Genomic DNA, 22,116 nt, shown 5'->3' with positions numbered 1-22,116 from the left:
GGCAGCTCCTTCTCTCGTCCATGCTATGCTCTTGCCATCATTCTGATATGTTAATCTTCATCTCATCTTTCCACAAGACCTATTTCCAGAACTGTGGTTGCTCTTTTAAGTACTTCTTGACAAACTGTAACCTGGCCATCCTATTTTTGCGGTTAACAAGTGGTACGTATCTTGCAGTGTAGCCTCTGTATTTCTGTTTGTGAAGTCTTCTGCGGACAGTGGTCATTGTCAAATCCATACCAGACTCCTGAAGAGTATTTCTGATCTGTCGGACAGGTGTTTGGGGATTTTTTTTTCTTTAATATAGTGGTATATTAATATACTAGGATAATTGGAGATCGGAAGGAGAGTTTTGGGGCTTTTGACTGGCATTAAGGTGGATACATTTCCAGGGCCTGATGGGATCTATCCCAGGTTATTGTGAGATGCAAGAAAGGAGATTGAAGGGGCCTTGATAAAGGTCTTTGCAACTTCTCTAACCGCAGATGAGTTCCTGGATGACTGGAGAGTTGCCAACGTTGTATGGAGGTAGACACAAAATTCTGGAGTAACTCAGCATCTCTGTAGAGAAGGAATAGGTGCTGTTTGGGGTCGAGACCCGTCTTCCCTTGTTGTATCTTTGCTTTAGAAGGAAATTAGAGATCGAGATAATCCAGAAGACCCAAAATGTTCCAGTTTATCTTTGTCCATTTCCTCATAAACTAAATTAATCTGAAATATTTTCATTCCCTTCACTTTATTCTTCCACTGACCCCCTTTTTATTTGTACAGGCTTATTTCCAAATGTCGTCTGTTACCACACCCATTTGTTGGCTTTATGAAAGGGAAATCGGCTTTGACTAATCCATTGAGGTTCTTTGATAGATCTGAGTGGTTGAGGGGGAACCATTGGATTTTTGATGAGGTAGTTTTCACTGAAGAACCATGTAGGAAATTGATCAACAATGTTATAGCACATGGAATGGGGATGAGATATTAGCATGGATTGAGGCTTGATTAACAAATTGATACAGATTTGGAATAAACAAATCCTTTTTGGGGTGGAAGGCTGAGTCGAGTGGGAAACTGCAGGAGTTGATGCTTTGGGCCCTAACTGTTCATAATCTATCTCAGCAATTAGCAGAGGGGATCGAATATAATTTTTCCAGGTTTGCTGATGACAGGGTATGTTAGAAGCGTTGAAACTGCAAAGGAAAAACTTTAAAGGGATATAGACATGCTGAGTGAGTAGGAAACAGCTTGTCAGATCGCATGCAGTGTGGAAGAAAGTGGGCGGCACATTGTCTCAGCGGTAGAGTTGCTGCCTTGTAGCACTTGCAGCGCCGGAGACCCGAGTCCGACCCCGACTACGGTTGCTATCTGTACGGAGTTTGTATGTTCTCCCCGTGACCGTGTGGGTTTTCTCCAAGATCTTCTGTTTCCTCCCATACTCCAAAGATGTACAAGTTTGTAGGTTAATTGGCTTGGTGTGTGTGTAAATTGTCCCCAGTGTGTGTAGGATAGTGTTAATGTGCGGGGATCGCTGGTCAGTGCAGACTCAGTTGGCCGAAGGGCCTGTCTCCGTGCTGTAACACTATTATTTAAAAAAAATCCAAATTGCTTGAAAAATCAGTAACTCTGTATTTTTTTTTTTTTTAAAGCGAGATTGCGAAGTGTTCATGTTTAAAGAAGCCCGGGAATCCTTGCACATTTCCTGAAAGCAGGTGCAGCGGTCAATTAGGAATGCAAGTGGTAATTTGGACTTTGGTGCAAGAGGAGTCTCGTACAAGAATAAAGATGTTTTCATACAATTATTTTTTTTTGAATCTGTATCTTGAATATTTTGTACAATTTGATCCTACCAGCATAGAAGAATTCTGCTATAAGAGCAAGGGCCGTGGAGATTTGCCAGTCTTGATAGAGATGGCGTCTTGCTGTCTCGTTCTTCTCAATTTAAGAAAATAGAGGTATTTACCCTGGAGAAGGAGACTGGATCTTGACGTTAGTCTCAAAAAAGCCACTCGTCATTTAATACTGATCCAGTAGTTTTTCACTGTGGATGATGAATCTTCTGAATTTGTTGCCCAGAAGTACTGGTCATCAATTGCATTCAAAACAGAGATTGATAAAACTCTGGATGTTTGAGGAATTTGTATATTTTCCTTTATTACAGAGAACACTATCATCTACAGTGCCCTCCATAATGTTTGGGGCTTCACCCAGGCGTTTGTAACCCCTGCTCAGGTTTGAGATTTATTATCGCCTCCTTAATGTACATGGTATAAAGAGCTATTGTCAGAACCTTAAAGGGTTTTTTATACATTTTGGTTTCACCTTTTGAAAATTACAGCTTTTTATACATGTACCCCCATTTCAAGGCACCAAAATGTTTGTGAGACATGAAAGGCAAAGAGCCATAATGAGAGGTTTCATCGCCTCCAAGAATATAAACTGTTGGAGAACATCACCCTCCAAATCTTAGGCTTACCAAAATTTATTGCTGTTTGGAGGACATTGTGCCTATGAAAGAAAGAGCCAGCACTGATCGCAAGAATAAAAACTGGGGAGACATGGCAAATCTTAGGCCAAAATAAGAACATTCCAAGAAGAAAGAGAGCTGATCGCAAAGGGACTGGAAGAAATTCTCTCCACAGCTGATACAGAAGAATTAATAATTAAACAAAAAACCCTGTCACCTGTCAATTACCACTGTCTGCAGAAGACTTCATGAACAGAAATACAGAAGCTATACTGCAAGATGCAAACAGCTGTTTAGTCCCAAAAATAGGATGGCTGGGTTACAGTTTGCCAAGAAGTAATTAAAAGAGCACCCACAGTTCTAGAAAAAGGTCGTGTGGACAGATGAGACAAAGATTAACTTGTATCAGAGTGATGGCAAGAGCAAAGTATGGAGGAGAGAAGGAACTGCCCAAGGTCCAAAGCATACCACCTCATCTGTGAAACACGGAGGTGGGGATGTTATGGCCTGGGCATGTATGGCTGCTGATGGAACTGGCTCGCTTATCTTCATTAATAATACAACTGCTGATGGTAGTACAGGGCTCTCGCTTAACTTTTTTTCCCTGTTGCCAGCCGGGCAACCTTGGCAGCTTTTTAGGTTGCCAAATGACAGCTTAGGTGGTCATTTAAGACGGTTTGCATGACTCGTGCGATAATGTGCTTGGACGAAGTGCGTAGTTACCAGTCTGAATTATACTCAGAAGCATTCACATATTATTTCTGCTTCAAATAAAGTCACAAACTAAACATATTCACAAATCAAGACATATATCCCACAATGACATGCAGCAAAATTATAATACAGTATCTCAACTTTATACACATTGCAATTAATGCAACTAAAATGTGGTTGGATTATTCAGCGTGTGATCAACCTGTGTCAATAAATCCTGGACCATGGTAACATATATGCTTAACCATGCACACTACAGATTGATGTGAGCGTGTTTTCTGTGAAGGACCGAAAATTACCATAACATGGCCATAGCATGGGTCAAGACGCCACATTACCAGACATTCAGATTAGATGTACGTGTTGTGAACAGCAATGAAGCTACCCAGTTTGTAAGCACCAGATTTAAATAAAATTATTGATAAACGCTTTTCCCATCATTCCCACTTCAGAATTAACGTTAAAATTTCAACTGAAATATCTCCTGACCAAATTTGTGATGTATATGATCGACTGTGGAAGTAAAACCTGGATAAATCCAACGTATGGTTGTGAATGTTGCTCATTAAATAACTACAGTACTGATACTCCATATTAAGAGCATTGATTTTCCGTTAAAATGAATTCTGTAATAGTGTGTCAACGGCAATAGTGACAATCGAACACTGCGGTTTTAATGTTTCACGTGTTCACAATATAATTAATCCATCTTTATGGACTAAAACAAAATTTCCAGCACAATAGGGTCAGGGAGGGGTGTGTGTGTGAATCAGTGAGGGGTGGATAGATGGCGGGGGTGGGGGGGGTTACAAGGCAGTCGGTGAGAATGGATGGATTGAGGCAGGTGAATTAGTACAAGTTGGTTGGAGTAGGTAAAATTGTGAGGGGAGAGCACGGGGGATATCAGTGGTGTTGAATGAGGGGGTTTAGTACGGGATGGATGGGGGTCTACAAAAGTGCTGGAGTAACTCAGCGGGTGAGGCAGCATCTATGGAGCGACGGAAATAGGCAACTTTTCGGGTTGAGACCCTTCTTCAGACTTTTCCCCCTCATTCTTCTTCAATGGGAGGATCAGTACAGGATGGATGGGGGGAGGTTAGCGGGTTTGCAAGCAGCGGCCCTTATCAGGGCGGGCAGGGTGCGGGAGGAGGAGGAGATGGAGCCACTGTCGCGGCTGATGGGTGGAGGGGGACTCTGAGTAAGATTGCCAAAAATCACAGCTGTACGTGGTAGCGTATTTTCTAAAATCAATATAAAGCGCAAAGAGGAAGTGGTCAAGATTAGACTTTTAATTATATAGAAGGCAGCTTTAATTAGGCAAAGCAGCTTTAATTAGACAAGGCAGCTTTAATTAGGCAAGGCAGCTTTAATTAGGCACGGCAGCTTTAGCACTTTCAAACCAAAGGCAAGGCAGCTTTAGCACTTTCAAACTAAAGGCAAGGCAGCTTTACCACTTTCAAACTACATTTTCAAACCACATTAAGGGCACTGACAGGTCAGTAAAACCATCACAGTTTAGTAGACATGTGTTCAGTGTTATTCACAGCTCAGAGTGAGAATTGTGAGCTCGCTCCCCCATTTTGCAGAGAACTGAGGCACCTCCACACTTCCGGGTTTTATAGTCCCTCCGGAAGAGGCATGGCCTTCAGGAGAGAGAATTAACATTTTTTAAACACTAATAACTCTTTTATTTTTAATCGATAGGAAAAATCTACTTGTCCCGCGCAGCGGAGGGGGACTCTGAGTAATGGCTCTGTCTCACGGTACGAGTTCATTCCAAGAGCTCTCCCGAGTTTGCCCTGATTCGAACTCTGAGATTTACGGTAATGGTCGCTCATCGGTACTTAGGGCTCTCGTGGAAGATTTTTCAACATGTTGAAAAATCTTCACGAGTCTTCCCGAGCTTACCGGCCGTTAGCGAGTCTTCCCGAGTACCTGCCGTTAGCGTTACGAGCCACTAAGAGACGTCCCCGTGCTCCGACATATCCGCTATGTTCGTTCTCCTTGCTTACCACGAGTTTAATTTTTTTTAAACTCTGGAGAGCTCTTGGAATGAACTCGTACCATGGGACAGAGCCATTAGATGGACAAAAAATCACAGCCGTACGTGGCAGCATTTTTTCTAAAATCAATATACAGAGCAACAGGAAGTGGTCAAGATGAGACTTTTAGTAATATAGATATTTATTTGTGGCACAGTTTGGTGTCTGCTGCAGCCTTTGGTCAATGCTGTTTGGAAAAATGATCAGGTAGATTTTGAGCCATTTATTCACGTTCACATGTTGACTGAAGTTAAAAGATTTGGAACATTTATATGATATTAATTGGAAGGATTAATTTAGTGATGACATTAATGTTTTCACATGTATTTGGTATGTTTCAGCAATTGTAATACTTTTACGGATTTCAATCCTCATGAAAAGTGTTAAACATTTTGAAACCAGTAAGATAAGCTTAACATTGACTGCTCCCATTAGTCTAATTTAATCTCTAGAATTATTAAAATATACGTGATCAAGTAGACCTGTGTTTGAAATCAGAGCAGATTTTCTGATGGGCTCTACTATTGTAGGCTTATCTCTAAACAAAAGCTATTATTTCACCTCCAAACCACTTTGTGCACCCCTCTTTTCCCAAAGTAAGGAGGGAAAAGATCAGTGAATTCACATTTTAATTTCCAGAGTAAAGATTTTTTTCAGACAAGAATAGTTTTTTCCCCCATAAGAGTAAACAGTTTTAAAGGTGAAAGTTTAATACAGTAATGAACACCTTAAATGTTGCAATTAGAAGTATTTTAATTACTTGTGCAGAGATAAAATAAAAAGTAGGTAAGCCACCTTTCCCCATTTCAATTTATCTGCACCCTTGCCAGAATTGATGAGATTTTTGATGTTACTTAAATTGAAATTATATGCTCTAATTTTTTATTTTATTTGCAATAGACTGTCGATGATGATGCAATAGATGCTTGAATGAGGTGACAGCCGAAGGAAGAAGGAACGATGCCCAAGGGTGGGTGTTCTAAAACACCACAATCGGAAGATTACTCGCTCAACATCGATATGGTGGAGAAACAATCGGGGAAGAAGGTTAGAGCACACAATCTTTGAGTTTGAGATTATTATTTTTCCTTTGCTTTTCATTAATATCTAGGAGTGTGTATCTTAGTTCCATTATCTAACTGTCTTATTGAAAGTGGTTATGGTACCGAATATTATAAAGATGAGAGCATAGAACCTATCGAAAAGAAAGGGAGCTAATGTTTTTTTAGCATCTTTTACAAAGTTCATTTTTTTAGGCTATGATGGGAATATTAACATTTGTATTTAGTGTGTACAATTTTTGATGAGGTAACTCCCACTCTGTTAAAAGAAACAAGAGAAGTAATTGAGCAAATTTTGACTGATTTTGCCATGATATTTGGCTGCAGCAATGACAAAGGATGGAGAATTACTAATAGTCATGCAGCACCAAAACATGCCAGTCAGATAATCATGCAGCATAATGGTAGGCCATTTGATCTACCATGACAATGCCGACCAGTGGGAATACATCCACACTAATCCAATATTTCAGCATTTTACTCATAACCATGCTTAGGTGGTACAAAACTCATCTGGACATCTAAATGCTGTCAGCGATTCTGCTTCCACCACTCTCTCAAGTAGTGTATTCCAAGTTCTTGGCACTCTGGGTGGAAAAAGTCCCTGTCAGATCCTCACTGTCTAAATCTATGGTCTCTAGCTTTATCTAATTCCAATATGGATATAAGATAGTTGTAGTCTACCCTATCTGCACTTCATAATTTTGCCTCAGGGCAAAAATAACTAGCCTCTCCCATCTCTAATAAGTGGAACTCTCCATCCCAGGCAACATTTTGGCAAATTTCTTCCTCTTACTCTAGCTCCACTATCACTTTCCTATAGTGTGGTGATCAGATCTATAAGTAGTACAGGGCCGCCCGCATTTGCTTATGAGTGATCTCACTTATGGACCCACACTTATCAGACCACGCACATTCTGCTGTAAATTTAAAAGATTTAAATATTAAAATATTTGTAAGATAAGAAAGTTAGATACAGAAATGCAAACGTCTTCAGGAATTATGAAATAGCTGTAGCAGCTAATTAATTCGAAAGACAACTATCCTTCAAAAAGATTTATGTATCACCTCCCGGCACTAATTAGATGCTAATGTCTTTAAGAACACAGCCTCTGGTTCACAGTGAGGGGCCACTTAACAGATTTGCTCTGGAAACTGACAAGGCAATCTCTTCTACTGATGCTTGTGAAATACCTATCAAATAATGTAAAGTGCATTGAAGCCATTGAAATTATCCATTGGATTTTGATTCTGTACCATTGTAACTACACAGAAAATGATAAATAAATGTTCATGATAACTGTCGTTGTTGAAATTGATTATTTCTGACATGAGGAACTCTGATGGTCAATTCTCAGGAATGGACATCCTGTGTAATCCAGCGGCCTCCTGCACCACCTAATGTCTGACCAATGTTTTATAAGGTTGGAGCATAACCCCTCTGGTCTTGTATTGAAGACCCTGAGTATTGGAGGCCAGTATTCCATATGCTTTCTTAATTATGCTCTCCACCTGTGTTGCTGCCTTCAATGATCTTTGGATTTGTGCATTAAGATCCCTTTGTTCCTCAATATTCCTACGGACATAGTGGGTTAACATATGATGGGCATTTGACAGCATTGGGCCTCCACTCGCTGGAGTTTAGAAGGTTGAGGGTGGACTTCATTGAAACTTACAGAATATGGAGGGGCATAGATAAAGTAGATGTGGAAAGGATGTTTCCACTGGTGGGAGAGTCTTGGACCAGAGGTTATAGCCTCAGAATTAAAGGGCGCTCTTTTAGAAAGGAAGTGAGGAACAACTTCATTTGTCAGAGGGTAGTTAATCTGTGGAATTTATTGCCACAAAGGCCTGTGGAGGCGTCTGTGGATATTTTAAAGGTAGAGATGGACACATTATTGATTAGAACGAGTGTCGAGGGTTATGGAAAGTTGACTGGAATGGGACCCTAGCAGGAATGATGATGGAACAGCAATGGCAGGAATTTCTGAGAATAATTTGGAAAACGCAGGATCTTTTCATTCCGAAGAGGAATTACGTGACCGTGGCTGACAAGGAAAGTCAAAGACTTAATACGAAAAGAGAAGGCATATTACAATGCAAAGATTAGCGGGAAGTTATTTATAAAATAAATAAAAAAATAAAAAATCAGAGGTTAACTAAATAGGCAATACAAGGGAAAAAGATGAAATATGAAAGTATGCCTGCTAATAATATGAGGATAGCAAGTTTCTTAAGAGTAAGAAAAGAGTGGATGTTGGACAGCTGGAAAATGATGCTGGAGAAGTGATGATGGGGAATTTAAAAAATAGTAGAGGAATTAAATAACTTTTTTGAATCCGTCTTCATCGTGGAAGACATCAGCAAGGTGCCTGAAATTCAGAGGGTGGAAGTTGGCTATTACTAGGGTAAAGGTGCTTGGGTAGCTGAAAGGTCTGAAGTTGGATATGTTGCTTGGACTGGATGGACTGCACCCCAAGGTTATGAAAAAGGTGGCGAGAGATTGTGGAGGCATTGGTTGTGATCTTTCAAGAATCACTAGAGTCGGGAGGGGTTTCTAGAGGATTGTAATATTGCCAATATTACTCCGCAAAGCAGAAGGGTGGAAATTATAGCTTGACTTCAGTGGTCGGTCAGATTTTAGAGTCCATTATAAAGATGAGGTTTCTAAGTACTGAGAAGCTTATGATTAAATAGGCCAGTCAGCATGGTTTTGTGAAAGGGAGATACAGCCTGATGAACCTTGTAGTTCTTGGAAGAAGGAAATAGCAGGATAGACAAAAGAGGGTCGGTGGATGAGGTTTACGTGGATTTTCAGAAGTCCTTTGATAAGGTGCCGCACATGAGGCTGTTAAAGAAGATGAGAGCCGATGGTATCAGAAGGAAAATACTAGCATGGATAGCAGGTTGGCTGAATCGCAGAAGGCGACGGGTGGCAATAAAGGGGGCTTTTTCTGGTTGGCTGCCAGTGACTAGCGGAGTTCTGCAGGGGTCGGCTACTCTTCATGTTGTATATCAATGAGGGATTTGAAGGTTTGTGGCCAGGTACGATACCAGGAGGGAAATTGATCTGCCAACAGTCATAAAACACAAAATACACCAGTCTGTTGCTGAAGGTACTCCTCAGGTTGACCACTGTGTCATGGAGGGGGTGAGCTGTATTGTCCAGGATGCTCCGCAGTTTGAGCCCTCCAAGACCACCTCCCATGAATCAACTCCGCCCTCAGGATGGAGCCAGCCTTCCTGGTAAGTTTGTTGATCCTATTGGCATCCGCAGCCTTCGCCCTGCTGCCCCAGCACACGGCAGCGAAGAAGATGGCACTGGCTACCACCGATTGGTAGAACATCTGCAGCATCTCACTGCAGACGTTGAAGGAGCGGAGCCTTCTCAAAAAGTACAGCCGGCTCGTTCTCTTCTTGTACAGGGGCTTAACATTCCTGGACCAGTCCAGTTTACTGTCCAGGTACACTCCCAGGTATTTATACTCCCTGGTAAAAACTGCACATCCACACCATTGGCAAGGGACATGGGTGTTCTTCTCCTCCCAAAGTCCACCACTATAGTGACAGATTTTTATATCTTTCAAGGAATCTTTCCTCTAGCCACTATGATTGAAGACAGGGGTTCAGGAGATTAATCGATACGCATTTACGAGCTCTCCACGAGACATTCAATGCTATCCAAAGATAAATCTTCAAACACAGTCTCTTAATTAATAGATTCTTTATTGTAGTAAAAACAGTAAGATATTCATCCAAACTTCTTCTTGTTTAAGTACATTTTGATCTTACTTGTAGTCATACTCGTGCATGTTCGAAAGCTATGACCTCTCCCCCGTGCTTCTTCAAACTAAACTAAACTACGGCGTCTGCATGATAATCCCAGCCGCAAACATGCCTCCGACTACGTATAAATTCCACCCACATAATTACAGGCAGATAAAATTTAACGGTAACTGGTTATAGTTATAACATACTGAGTTAATTTAAATGGCTACTACTCTTAACTCCTTAGTCTTGTCGGTACTGAGCTGCGGGTGATTCAGCCCACGCCACTCAACAAAGTCGCTGACTACACCTCTGTATTCAGCTTCCCTCCCCTCACTGATGCAGCCCACAATTGCAGTCACCTAAAAACTTCTGCTGGTGGCAGGAGTCCGAGTTATATCTGAAGGTGTAGATGGTGAACAGGAAGGGAGAGAGGACCGCCCCGTGTGTGGCCCTTGTGTTGCTCACCACCACGTTCCAGACACAGTTCTGTAGCCTGACATATTGTGTCAAAGGTATTGATTTTGGAATATTGAAGGTAGGTGGAGGGGCAGGTAGTGTAGAGAAAGCAGGGACTCTGAAGAAGGACTTGGACTGGTTGGGAGAGTGGGCTGAGAAGTGGCAGATGGAACGCAGCGTAGCAAAGTGTGGAGCCATTCATTTTGATTTAGTACCTCATATTTCGCTTAGGCAGCTTACACCTCAGGTGTATGAATATTGACTTCGCTAACTTCAAGTAACTCTTGCTTTCCCTCTCTCCATCCTTCCCAGTTCTCTGACCAGTCTTACTGTCTGAAACTACATTTTATCTGTTTGTTTTGTTGTTACCTTCTCCCAGCTAACAATGCTTCTACGTTTTCTTTGATCCTCATCCCCTTTGTCTTGTTTTTACTTCTTGTACTTCATTATCTCTGTATCTCCCTCTCCCCAGACCTCAATCTGAAGAAGGGTCTCGACCCGAAACGCCTTCCATTCTTTCTATCCAGAGATGCTGCCTGCATTTTGTGTCTTTTTTTAGGAATAAAGGTTTGGTCTATTTTCTAAATGGGGAGAGAAATCAGAGGTGCAAAGGGACTTGGGAGTGCTGGTACAGGATTCACAAAAAATTAACTTGCAAGTCGAATCGGCAGTAAGGAAGGCAAATGCCTTTTGAGGACGAGAATATAAAAACAGGGATGTAATGAATGAATAAATTTATTGGCCAAGTATGTACACATTACAAGGAGTTTTGCCTTGGTGCTCCTCTTGCAAGTAACAACACGATATACAGTAAACAATTCACAATAAAACTTAAAACATTAAGAATTAAACATTATAGTTTAAACGTGAATGAAATCAAATACCAGAGCAAAAGGAGGCTACAGACTTTTGATTATTGAGTAGAGCTACTGCTCGTGGGGGAAAAAAAACTGTTTTTATGTCTGGCGGTTGCGGCTTTGACGGTCCGGAGTCGCCTTCCAGAGGGAAGTGCTTCAAAGAGTTTGTGGCCAGGGTGAGAGGGGTCCAAGATGCTTACCAGCTTACTTCCTGGCCCTTCCCCCCCCCCCCCCCCCCCCCCCCCCAATCATCAATGGGGGGGAAGGTTACAGCCAACAATCTTCTCAGCTGTTGAACGATTGGCTACAGCCTCCAGATGTCGTGCTTGGTGGCTGTGTCAAACCAGACCATGCTGAGGAATGGTGAGGACAGACTCTACTGTGGCAGTATAGAATTGAACCATCATTGCCTGTGGCAGATTGTCTCCTTAGCTGCCGCCGTAAGTATATCCTCTGTTAGGCCTTTTTGACTGTGGAGTTGATAGTTGCCCTCCATTTAAGATCCTTGGAGATGATGGTTCCAAGGAACTTAAATGACTCCACCCCGCAGATGTCGCCGCCTGTGGTGTTGTTCCCCCCAGGGAGCCGTGGGCTGGCGCCGTCGTCCAGACCTGTAGAGAGCCTCTGACTCTCCGCAGCAGCAGCAGCAGCAGGGCAACAGCAGCAGCGCTCCTAAAGTCTCTATCAATTCCTCGTTGCGGCCTCAACGACGACTTTTCCAGAGCATTGAAAAAGTTTCTTAACAAACACTACATAAAAAACACAGGCACAGGCTGCAGACCGCTGCATTTACCGGAGTATTATCCTTTGTTAGGCCTTTTTGACTGTGGAGTTGATAGTTGCCCTCCATTTAAGGTCCTTGAGATGATGGTTCCAAGGAACTTAAATGACTCCACAGATGTGACTGTGGTGTTGTTGATGGTGAGGGGAGGGAGAGCGCTCCTAAAGAAGAGTTTTACCGGGGCACTGGTCAGATGCATTTGGAATGGGACTGGGCATATCCTGGCACTCTTTGGGCCTGCAGGAGTTTAGAAGGATGAGGGGAGCCTCAGTGAAACTTATTGAATAGTGAAAGGCCTGATAGAGTGAATGAGGAGAGGATGGTTCTACTGGTGGGAGAGTCTTAGACCAGAGGCCACAGCCTCAGAATAAAAAAATGTATGTTAGAAAGGAGATGAGGAGGAATTTATTTCATCACAGGGTGGTGAATCTGGAATTCATTGCCACAGAAGGCTGTGGAGGCCTAGTCAATGTACAGTGCCCTTCATATTGTTTCAGACAAATACCCATCATTTATTTATTTGCCTTTGTACTCCACAATTTGAGATTTGTAATAGGAAAAAATCACCTGTGGTTAAAGTGCACATCGTCAGATTTTAATAAAGGCTATTTTTATACATTTTGTTTTCACCATGTAGAAATTACAGCGGTGTTTATACATAGCCCCCCCATTTCAGGGCACCATAATGTTTGGGGCACATGACTTCACAGTTTTTAATTGCTCAGGTGTGTTTAATTATCTCCTTAATGCAGCTATAAGAGTGTGCTCAGCACCTAGTCTTTCCTCCAGTTTTTCCATCATCTTTGGAAACATATTTATCAACATGAGGACCAAAGTTATGCCAATGAAAATCAAAAAAGCCATTATGAGAAACAAGAATAAAACTGTTAGAGACATCAGCCAAACCTCAGGCTTACCAAAATCAACTGTTTGGACATCATTAAGAACAAACAGAGGACTGGTGAGCTTACTAATCGCAGATCAGAAATTCCTCTCCAGGAATTAGGTGTGAATTTGTCAATGACCGCTGTCCGCAGAAAACTTCATGAACAGAAATACAGAGGCTACACTGCAAGATGCAAACCACAGGTTAGCTGCAAAAAAATGGGATGGCCGGGTTACAGTTTGTACTTAAAAGAGCAACCACAGTTCTGGAAAAAGGTCTTGTGGACAGATGAGGTGAATATTAACTTATATCAAAGTGATGGCAAGAGCAAAGTATGGAAGGGAGAAGGAACTGCCCAAGATCCAAAGCATACCACCTCATCTGTGAAACACAGTGGTGGGAGTGTAATGGCCTGGGCATATATGGCTGCTGAAGATACTAGCTTACTTATCTTCATTGATGATACAATTACTGATGGTTGTAACATAATGAATTCTGAAGTGTATAGACACATCTATCTGGTCAGGTTCAAACAAATGCCTCCAAACTCATTGGCTAGCGGTTCATTCTACTGCTAGGCAATGATCTCAAACATACTGCTAAAGCAATAAAGGAGTTTTTCAAAGCTAAAGAATGGTCAATTCTTGAGTGGCTAAGTCAATCACCCAATCTGAACCCAATTGAGCATGCCTTTTATATGCTGAAGGGTAAACTGAAGGGGACTAGCCCTCAAAACAAGCATAAGCTGAAGATGACTGTAATAAAGGTGCACAACCTTTTATCCGGTGTTCCGGAAACCGAAAACCTACGAAAACCGGCCATTTTTTCCAGGATGTCGTCTGCACACCAAAGCTCGCGTTTGGCGCCAAACTTGACCCGAAACGACCCACGGTCAACCCAGGTCTGTACTACTGTAGCGGCTGCCTCCTCCCTGGAGACCGGGGAGACACTTAAACATCTGTAAATCATTGCTTAAATGTTAGTCAGTTAGTTTAGAGGGCTTTTATGTGAAGGGGGGGGTGAAGGGGTAAACTTTAATTCTTAGTCCCCTACCTGGTCGGAGAGGCGGGGAGCGGTCAATGCCTTACCGGGTCGCCGTGCAGTAAGCTCCGCAGCGCTGGGGCTGCGGGCGTCCGGCCACGGGCGGCGCCGGTTGTAGCTCCGACCCGGCAACTCTAGCTGGCCGACACCCTTTATCCAAAAGCTTGGGACCAGACACTTGTCGGATTTCGGACCGGATTTCCTGGAAGCGAGATTAGCGCTCGGCAAATCCACCGCTGCCTCCTGGCCGGAGACCGGGGAATCATTGCATTGCCCCAATGTTAGTCCGCGTTTGGAGGGATTTTATGTGGTGGTGAGGGGGAAACTTTGATTCTTAGGGTCGGCGTCGCAGCTGGGGGCTTGGAGGGCGGCGCCGGTTGGAGCTACCAGCAGGGAGAGGACAATGCCGCAATTTACCGGGTCGCCGTGCTGTAAGCTCCGCAGCGCTGTGGCTGCCAACTCCCAACATTTGCGGAGCTGGGGCTGCGGGCGTCCGGCCGCGGGCGGCGCTGGATTTGGAGCGCCTCGCAGCCAGGGGTAGAGTTGCCGGGGTCGGAGCTCCAACCGGCGCCGCCCGCGGCCGGACGGAGCCCCCAGCTCCGCGATGTTGGGAGTCGCCGACCAGGTAGGGGACTAAGAATCAAAGTTTCCCCCTTTACCCCTCTCCCCCTTTACCACCCACCCACCACCACCACCACATAAAATCCCTCCAAACTAACTGACTAACATTTATGCAATGATTTACAATGATTCCCCAGTCTCCGGGGAGGAGGCAGCCGCTCCAGACTTTTCAAGCCGCCCGCGCTACCTTCCTAATCTACGCTAAAAATCTTCCATTCGGAAATCCGAAAATGTCCGAAATCCGACAAGTGTCTGGTCCCAAGGCTTTCGGATAAAAGGTTGTGCACCTGTACCACGCCTGGCAGAGCATCACCAGAGAAGACACCCAGCAACTGGTGATGTCCATGAATCACAGACTTCAAGCAGTCATTGCGTGCAAAGGATATGCAACAAAATACTAAACATTACATGACATTGCTGTGTCCCAAACATTATGGTGCCCTGAAATGGGGGATTTAGGTACCGTAGTGGGAAGTTTGTCCCTCATCACTATCTGTTGCACCTGTAATTGTTTCTTTCATTTCAGATTTTTCTGCTAGTTTTTCCGATTTCTGCTTTGCAGTTGTTTATGCAGTGTTCTATTGTTCCTTAGCACTTTTAAATCTTCCAAAGACCGTTGTCTTTTGGAAGCACCATATCTTTGTTTGATCTTTCTACAGATCAAATTGTTGCTCTACTTTTCATTTGTCAAGGATTTTATCTTCTGCAATATCAGATGGGGACCACCTACCCTTCGCTGTTGATGGTAATTCTTTGGGGGCCATTGTTTTCCGAGAATAAAGGGGTGTCTCGAGTCGGGTTTTGGGGGAAGCTGGGATATTCAGCAGGGGCGGTTGATTGTTATAGTTAATGCTGATTACTGACAGTCAAAATGAGGGGTTCTTGAGCCAATTATCAAACCAGAGAGAGAGGTCTCGAGCCGTGGAGCTTTCAGCCGAGTCGGTTAATTGTTACAATCACTACTTAAGCCAACAAGCAACCTATTGTACAGGATTGTGTGAAGAAAATATGTACATTGGACATCAACCAAGGCATTCTAATAAAGAGGTGTCCCCACCCTCTGGGGCATGATGTGGGCTCGATGTACGGGTTTTCCTTCCAGCGATCATACCGATTACGTCAACTGTTAGAACATACTTTTTAATTGCACTCGGAGTCTGGTGGTTTCCAAGGTTTCTTTATTCACTGCTTGTTGTTGTTGTTGTTACATATCCAAGGAGAAGAGAATTCCTCCAAGGCAAACTATAAAAGATCTGCAGAACACAGCTAAAAATCTACAGAATAAAGCTGAACAGGCTTTATTATCTATAGAATATAATTATACTATCAATCACTGCAGTGCTTCTTACTGCTTTAAAACTATTCACCTGGATTGTGTCCCCTTGTTATTAGTCCTGATCCCAAGGGGTTGGTTGGCATTATCTCACTTCTTCTCGATTCTGCCTTGGTTTTATCAAGTTTACCAGTTCAGAGTGATTGCTGGACCTGGGTTACCCGAGGTCACGGCCCCTTCTTTGTCCCTGGGCTCAAGTTCACAGACTGTTCTTTTCAATATGTCACCAGTTTAGAACAAACTCACTCCAGCAATTCTCTGCAACCCCCTACACTCCTTAAGGAAATACAATATCCCACATTTTTGGAAATCCATATCCTGTGAAGACTATTTGCATGTTATCAATATAATAATAATAATAAGTTTATTTATATAGCACATTTATAGTCAATTTTCATTGACCCCAAAGTGCTTTACATAATTTAAAAATCAGTTCCATACAAAGCATAAAGATGGGTTAACAAAATAATAAAATGCATAAACAGGACACAACATGTAACATAAACATCCACCACAGCATTCATCACTGTGGTGGAAGGCACAAAAAATTTGGCCGTCCTCCTCCATTCCCCCTCCCCCCCCCCCCCCCCGTGGACAAGACCAGAGTCCAGTCCAGGATCGGTCTTTCCTCACCGGAGACCGCGGCTTCAAGATTGTGTAGGCCGCAGGCCAGCGGTTGAGATTTAAAGTCCCTGCCGCAGCCAGAAGCACCGTAGACTGCAGGGCCGGCGGTCGAAGCTCCCCTCCAGGGGTGATGGTAAGTCCATGCCGGGCCAGCGGTAGAAGTTATCCGCGGGCCGGCAATGGCGGCTTCTTCTTCCCCCGGGTCCCCCACGAGGGATCCCGGACTGTAGACGCCGCAGCAGCTGCAACTCTGCAGACTACGACTTCAGGCTGCCGGCTGCCCCGGGCCTTGAAACGGAGCGCTCCCCTCCGGCGAGCCCCAGCGAGGGCTCACCCGCTCCACGCCGAGTCCACGCTGCGCCTGCCGCTGAAGCCCCAGGCACGTCTCCGGGAAAGACCTCGCCGATCCTTGATGGTAGGCCACAGGGGAGGCAACCTGGAAAAAGTCGCCTCTCCATGGAGGAGGCGACCAAAGCGGTTTCCCCCTTACACCACCCACACCACCCCCCACACAAAACACAAAAAACCCCACTAAATACACACTTTGAAACATACTAAAAATAAAAAATAAAATTGAAAGGCTGACGCGCTGCTGCCATGGCTGCCGCCAGAACAGCGCCCCCTTATTGAGCCCAGGAATCAGGACCACACAGAAACCTTTCATTAACTACAGAATGAGTGTATCTCCTCTGAACATTTGAACTGCCTGCTCATTCATCCACCTATCTTTTGAAGAGTCTGCAGTTCCCACACTGCCCTACCTTATCAGTCACCTCAGACCCGATAAAACAAGTGAAATATATTACATATGTATCGTGATTACAATCAAGAAATAGAATATAAGAGTAGGATAATAATGCTTGAACTATTTGCAGCAGTAGATTGGCCACAAGTTGAGTATCGAGTATACTTCGTCACCACAGAAAAGATATGATAGCACGTGCAGGAGAGATTTACGAGGATGTGGTATATTTCCAAGACTAGAATATTGTAATAACGAAGAACCTCCAAAGAGTTACCAATTTGAAGTGTAAAAATTGAGGGGCAAGATACAGTAAACGAATGGCTTTAGTAAATGGGAATTGCATTTTTCACCTCAGCAATGGTTCAAAAACTATAGAATTTTATTTAAATTAAGTGGTAGAAGGACTAGAGGAGAGATGAGAGGCTATCTTTTCTCCATGTGCATTGTGGAGGCCTCAAATTCACTGCTTAATAGTATGGAAATGGAAGAAACCTTTATTCCACATAGAAGGTATTTGTGTAGGAAGAAACTGCGGATGCTGGTTTAGACAAAAATAGTTGGAGTAACTCCGTGGGACAGGCAGCATTTCTGGAGAGAAGGAATTGGCGACGTTTCTGGTCGAAAACCTTCAGACTACTTATGGATAAGGGAAACGGAAGATATAGATGATAATGTAGAGCAATAAAGAACAATGAATGAAAGATATAGGACAGGTATAGGAAGCTGGGATCAAGTGCATCCTCAGAGGAGTTTTGGAAACTAAAGAGTTAACTGAAAAAGGAGATCAGAAGGGCAAAGGGGCCGGGAGATAGCTCTGGCGGGTAGTATTAAGGACAATCCCAAAAGATTTTATAAATACTCTACCCGTTGGGCCCCGTCCCCAACCCAATAATCCACCACTCACCTGTTCCCTCAACGCAACCCGTTTCCATCACTCACCCGTTCCCCCAATGTAACCTGTTCCCCCAACACAACATTCCACCACTCACCCATAGCCCCCATCTGTGATGTAGGTTCCACCGACAAGGCTATCTTTTGTTATCCAAATCTAATCATTAAACTTTGCTATGCTGTGTTAGGCTGGCAGATTCTTTCCCTGGAGGACATTTGCAGTGAAGGACTCCAGTGTTCTGGGATAGGAACATTGTAGCCGGTAGGGCATTGTGATGTCATAACTACCTAACTGCCAGTGCAGATTTGAAGAAATCCAACTTTTAAATGTCACTTTAAAACTTTTAAATCTCCCACACTACGTCCCTCTCCTTACAACAGAGAGCAGCAGCAGAGATCACATTGTGGTTTTCATAATCTTCACGGCAGCTTGTGTAAATCAGATCCCATTGTGATTGGACGACCGACTGTGAGATGGCATTGTGACATAATCACTGGAAGCTGCTGGAAGAGTCTCCCTGTCAGATGTAGTTTTTTTTTCAAAGTTGTTTTTTTAAAAACTTAAAATATCAATAATTTGAAATATAACATCAAATCTGAAGGAAACTTGATCAGATCGACGACGAGAAAAATCTGAGTAAGATTCTGCAAAAATTTCAGCGCTATCGCGTACCATTTTGTCAAAGATACAATAACACATAAACACACAATCATACAAGACAAGACTTTTAATAATATATAGAGATATGGGGGAAAAGGGTAACTAGAGAGAGAGTGGGACCTCTCAGGGATCAAAGCGGTCACCTCTGTGTGGAGCCACAGTAAATGGGCAAGGTCCTCAATGAGTATTTCTCCTCTGTATTTAACGAGGAGAAAGACAGTAGGACGAAGGAACGGGGCTGTCAATGGAAGTGTCTTGAGAGCAATCAGTGTTACCGTCGAAGAAGTACTGAAGGTAGCCAAATACAGGAGAAGTGTTGGTAGACTGGAGGGTGGCAAATGTGCCTATTTTCAAGAAGGGCTACGGGGAAAATGCTGCAAACTATAGGCTGGTGAGCTAAACATCTGTAGTTGGAAAGTTACCAGAGAATATTCTGAGGGATAGGTTATAGCATGGTTTTGTACATGGGAGGTCGTGTCTCACAATCTGATTGATTTTTTTTTGAAGACGTGATCAAAAGGTTCGATGAGGGCAGAGTTGTAGATGTTGTGCACATGGATTTCAGTGAGGCATTCGACAAGGCTGCTCTGAAAGGTTAGATCACGTGGGATCCAAGGAGAGATGGCTGAATGGATAGCAAATTGGCTCCATGGAAGGAAGCAGAGAGTGATGGTGGAAGGTTGCTTCTTGGACTAGAGGCCTGTGACTAGTGGTGTGCCTCAGGGTTCGGTGCTGGGCCCGTTACTGTTTCTACAATGATTTGGATGAGAACATACAGGCAAGATTAGAAATTTGCTGATGATACAAAAGTTAGTGGTTTTGCAAATAGTGAAGATGGTTGTGAATGACTGCAGCAGGATCTGAATCGATTGGCCAAGTGGGCGGAGGAACGGTTGATGGAATTTAATACAGAGAAGTGTGAGGTGTTGCATTTTGGGACGTCAAACAAGGGCAGGACCTACATAGTAAATAGTAGGCCTCTGGGTAGTGTTGTAGAGCAGAAGGATCTAAGAGTACAGGTGCATGGTGCCTTGAAGGTCGAGTCGCAGGTAGATAAGGGGTCAAAAAGGCTTTTGGCATTTTGGCCTTCATCAGTCAGAGTATTGAGTGTAGACGTTGGGAGGTCATGTTGCAGTTGTATTAGACGTTGGTGAGAGCGCATTTAGAATATTGTGTTCAGTTCTGGGCACCATGATATAGGAAAGATAGTTTCAAGGTTGAAAGGGTTCAGAAAAGATTTACGAGGATGTTGCCAGGACTAGAGAGCGAGCTATAGGGAGAGGTTGAGTAGGCTGGGACTATTCCATGGAGCACTGGAGGATGAGGGGCGATCTTTATAGAGGTGTACAAAATCATGAGAGGAATAGATTGGGTAGATGCACAGAGTCCTTTGCCCAGAGTAGGGGAATCGCGGACCAGAGGACATAGGTTCAAGGTGGAGGGGAAAATATTTAATAGGAATCCAAGGGGTACCTTTTTCACACAAAAGGTGGTGAGTGTATGGAACATGCTGCCAGAGGGGGTAGTTGAGGCTGGGACTATCCCATCGTTTAAGAGACAGTTAGACTGGTACATGGATAGGACAGGTTTGGAGGGATATGGACCAAACGCAGGCAAGTGGGACTAGTGTAGCTGGGACATTGTTGGCCGGTGTGGGCAAGTTGGACCGAAAGTCCTGTTTCCACACTATAACTCTATGACTCAATATGCACAAAAAAACGATGATAAAGGAAACAGGCCATGGTTAACTGTTTGTTGGGTGAAAACGAGAAGCTGGTGTAACTTGGGTGGGGGAGGGATAGAGAAAGAGAGTGAATGCTGGGGTTACTTGTAGTTAGAGAAACCAAAATTCATGCCTCTGGGCCGTAAGGTGCCCAATCAAAATATGAGATGCTGCTCCTCCAATTTGCGTTTAGCTTCACTCGGGCAATGGAGGAGACCAAGGACAGAAAGGTCTGTGTGGGAAGGAGGAGGAAAATTAAAATGTTTAGCAACCGGGAGATCAGGTAGGTTCTGGCGGACTGAGCGAAGGTGTTCAGTGAAACGATCGCCCAGACTGCGTTTGGTCTCGCCGGTCCACATCTTGAACAATAGATACAGTCAACGAGGTTGGAGGAAGTGAAAATGAACCTCTGCATAACCTGCCTATCGGGGTCCCTGGACAGTCGAGGGAGGAGGGTATCGGGACAGGTGTTGCATCTTCTGCGGTTACAGGGGAAGGTACCTGGGTTTAGGTGGGAATGGTTGAGTTAACCAGGGAGTTGCGATGGGAACGGTCAGGGGTGGGTGGAGATGGGAAGATGTGACTATTGTTGGGATCCCGTTAGTGGTGGCAACATTTTTTGGCGGATAGTGTGTTGTGTGCGACGGCTGATGGCTGATGAAGGTAAGAACTAGGGGGACTCCGCCTCTGTTGCGACTAGGTGGAGGGGAAGCAAGGACAGAGCTGTGGGGTACCGTGGAGACACGAGTTAGGGCCTCATCTATAATGGGAGATGGGAACCCCCGTTTCCTAAAGAATGAGGACATCTCGGATGTCTTGGTATGGAACAGCTCATCTTGGGAGTAGAAGGAAGAATTGGGAATAGGGGATAGAGTCTTTGCAGGAAGCATGGTGGGAAGAAATGTAGTCAAGATAGTTGTGGGTGTCAGTGGGTTTGTAATAGATATCAATTGATAGTCTATTTCTTGTGATGGGGACTGGGAGATCAATGAAGGAGAGGGAGATGTCGGAGATGGACCAAGTAAATTTAAGTACAGGTTGTTGATGAAGTCCATGAGTTCTGCATGAGTGCAGGAGGTAGCACCGATGCAGTCATCAATGTAACGGAGATAGAGTTCGGGGATAGGGCCAGTGTAAGCCTGGAACAGGGATCGTTCAACGTACCCTACAAAGAGGCAGGCATAGCAGGGGCCTATGCAGATGTAGGTGTAGAAGGACTGAAGGTCCATAGTAAAGATGAGGGAGTGGGGACCCGGAAAGTGGAAGTCATTAAAGAGACGAAGGGCATGTGAGGTATCTTGGACATAGATTGGAGCAGATTCACATTTATTGTCACATGCAACAATTAAGGTACAGTGATATTTGAGTTACCATGCAACCATACAATTAAAGGAACACAACAAAATTAAAAGAACAATAGAACTTAACATAAACATCCACCACAGTGATCG

General features: G+C 43.8%; 1 protein-coding gene across 1 annotated transcript in view; it reads left to right on the top strand.

The window, feature by feature from the left end:
• The window catches only part of ankrd11 (ankyrin repeat domain 11), a 155,196-nt gene that overhangs the window by 71,440 nt on the left and 61,640 nt on the right, over positions 1-22,116 (top strand). Inside the window, 1 exon segment of the mRNA XM_055649022.1 lies at positions 6,115-6,261. Within this exon segment, the coding sequence (XP_055504997.1) occupies positions 6,175-6,261 (87 nt within the window). The 5' untranslated portion in view covers positions 6,115-6,174.

Source organism: Leucoraja erinacea, chromosome 17 (assembly GCF_028641065.1).
Source record: "Leucoraja erinacea ecotype New England chromosome 17, Leri_hhj_1, whole genome shotgun sequence".
NCBI lineage: Eukaryota > Metazoa > Chordata > Chondrichthyes > Rajiformes > Rajidae > Leucoraja > Leucoraja erinaceus.
This window is presented reverse-complemented; position numbering and strand designations above follow the sequence as displayed.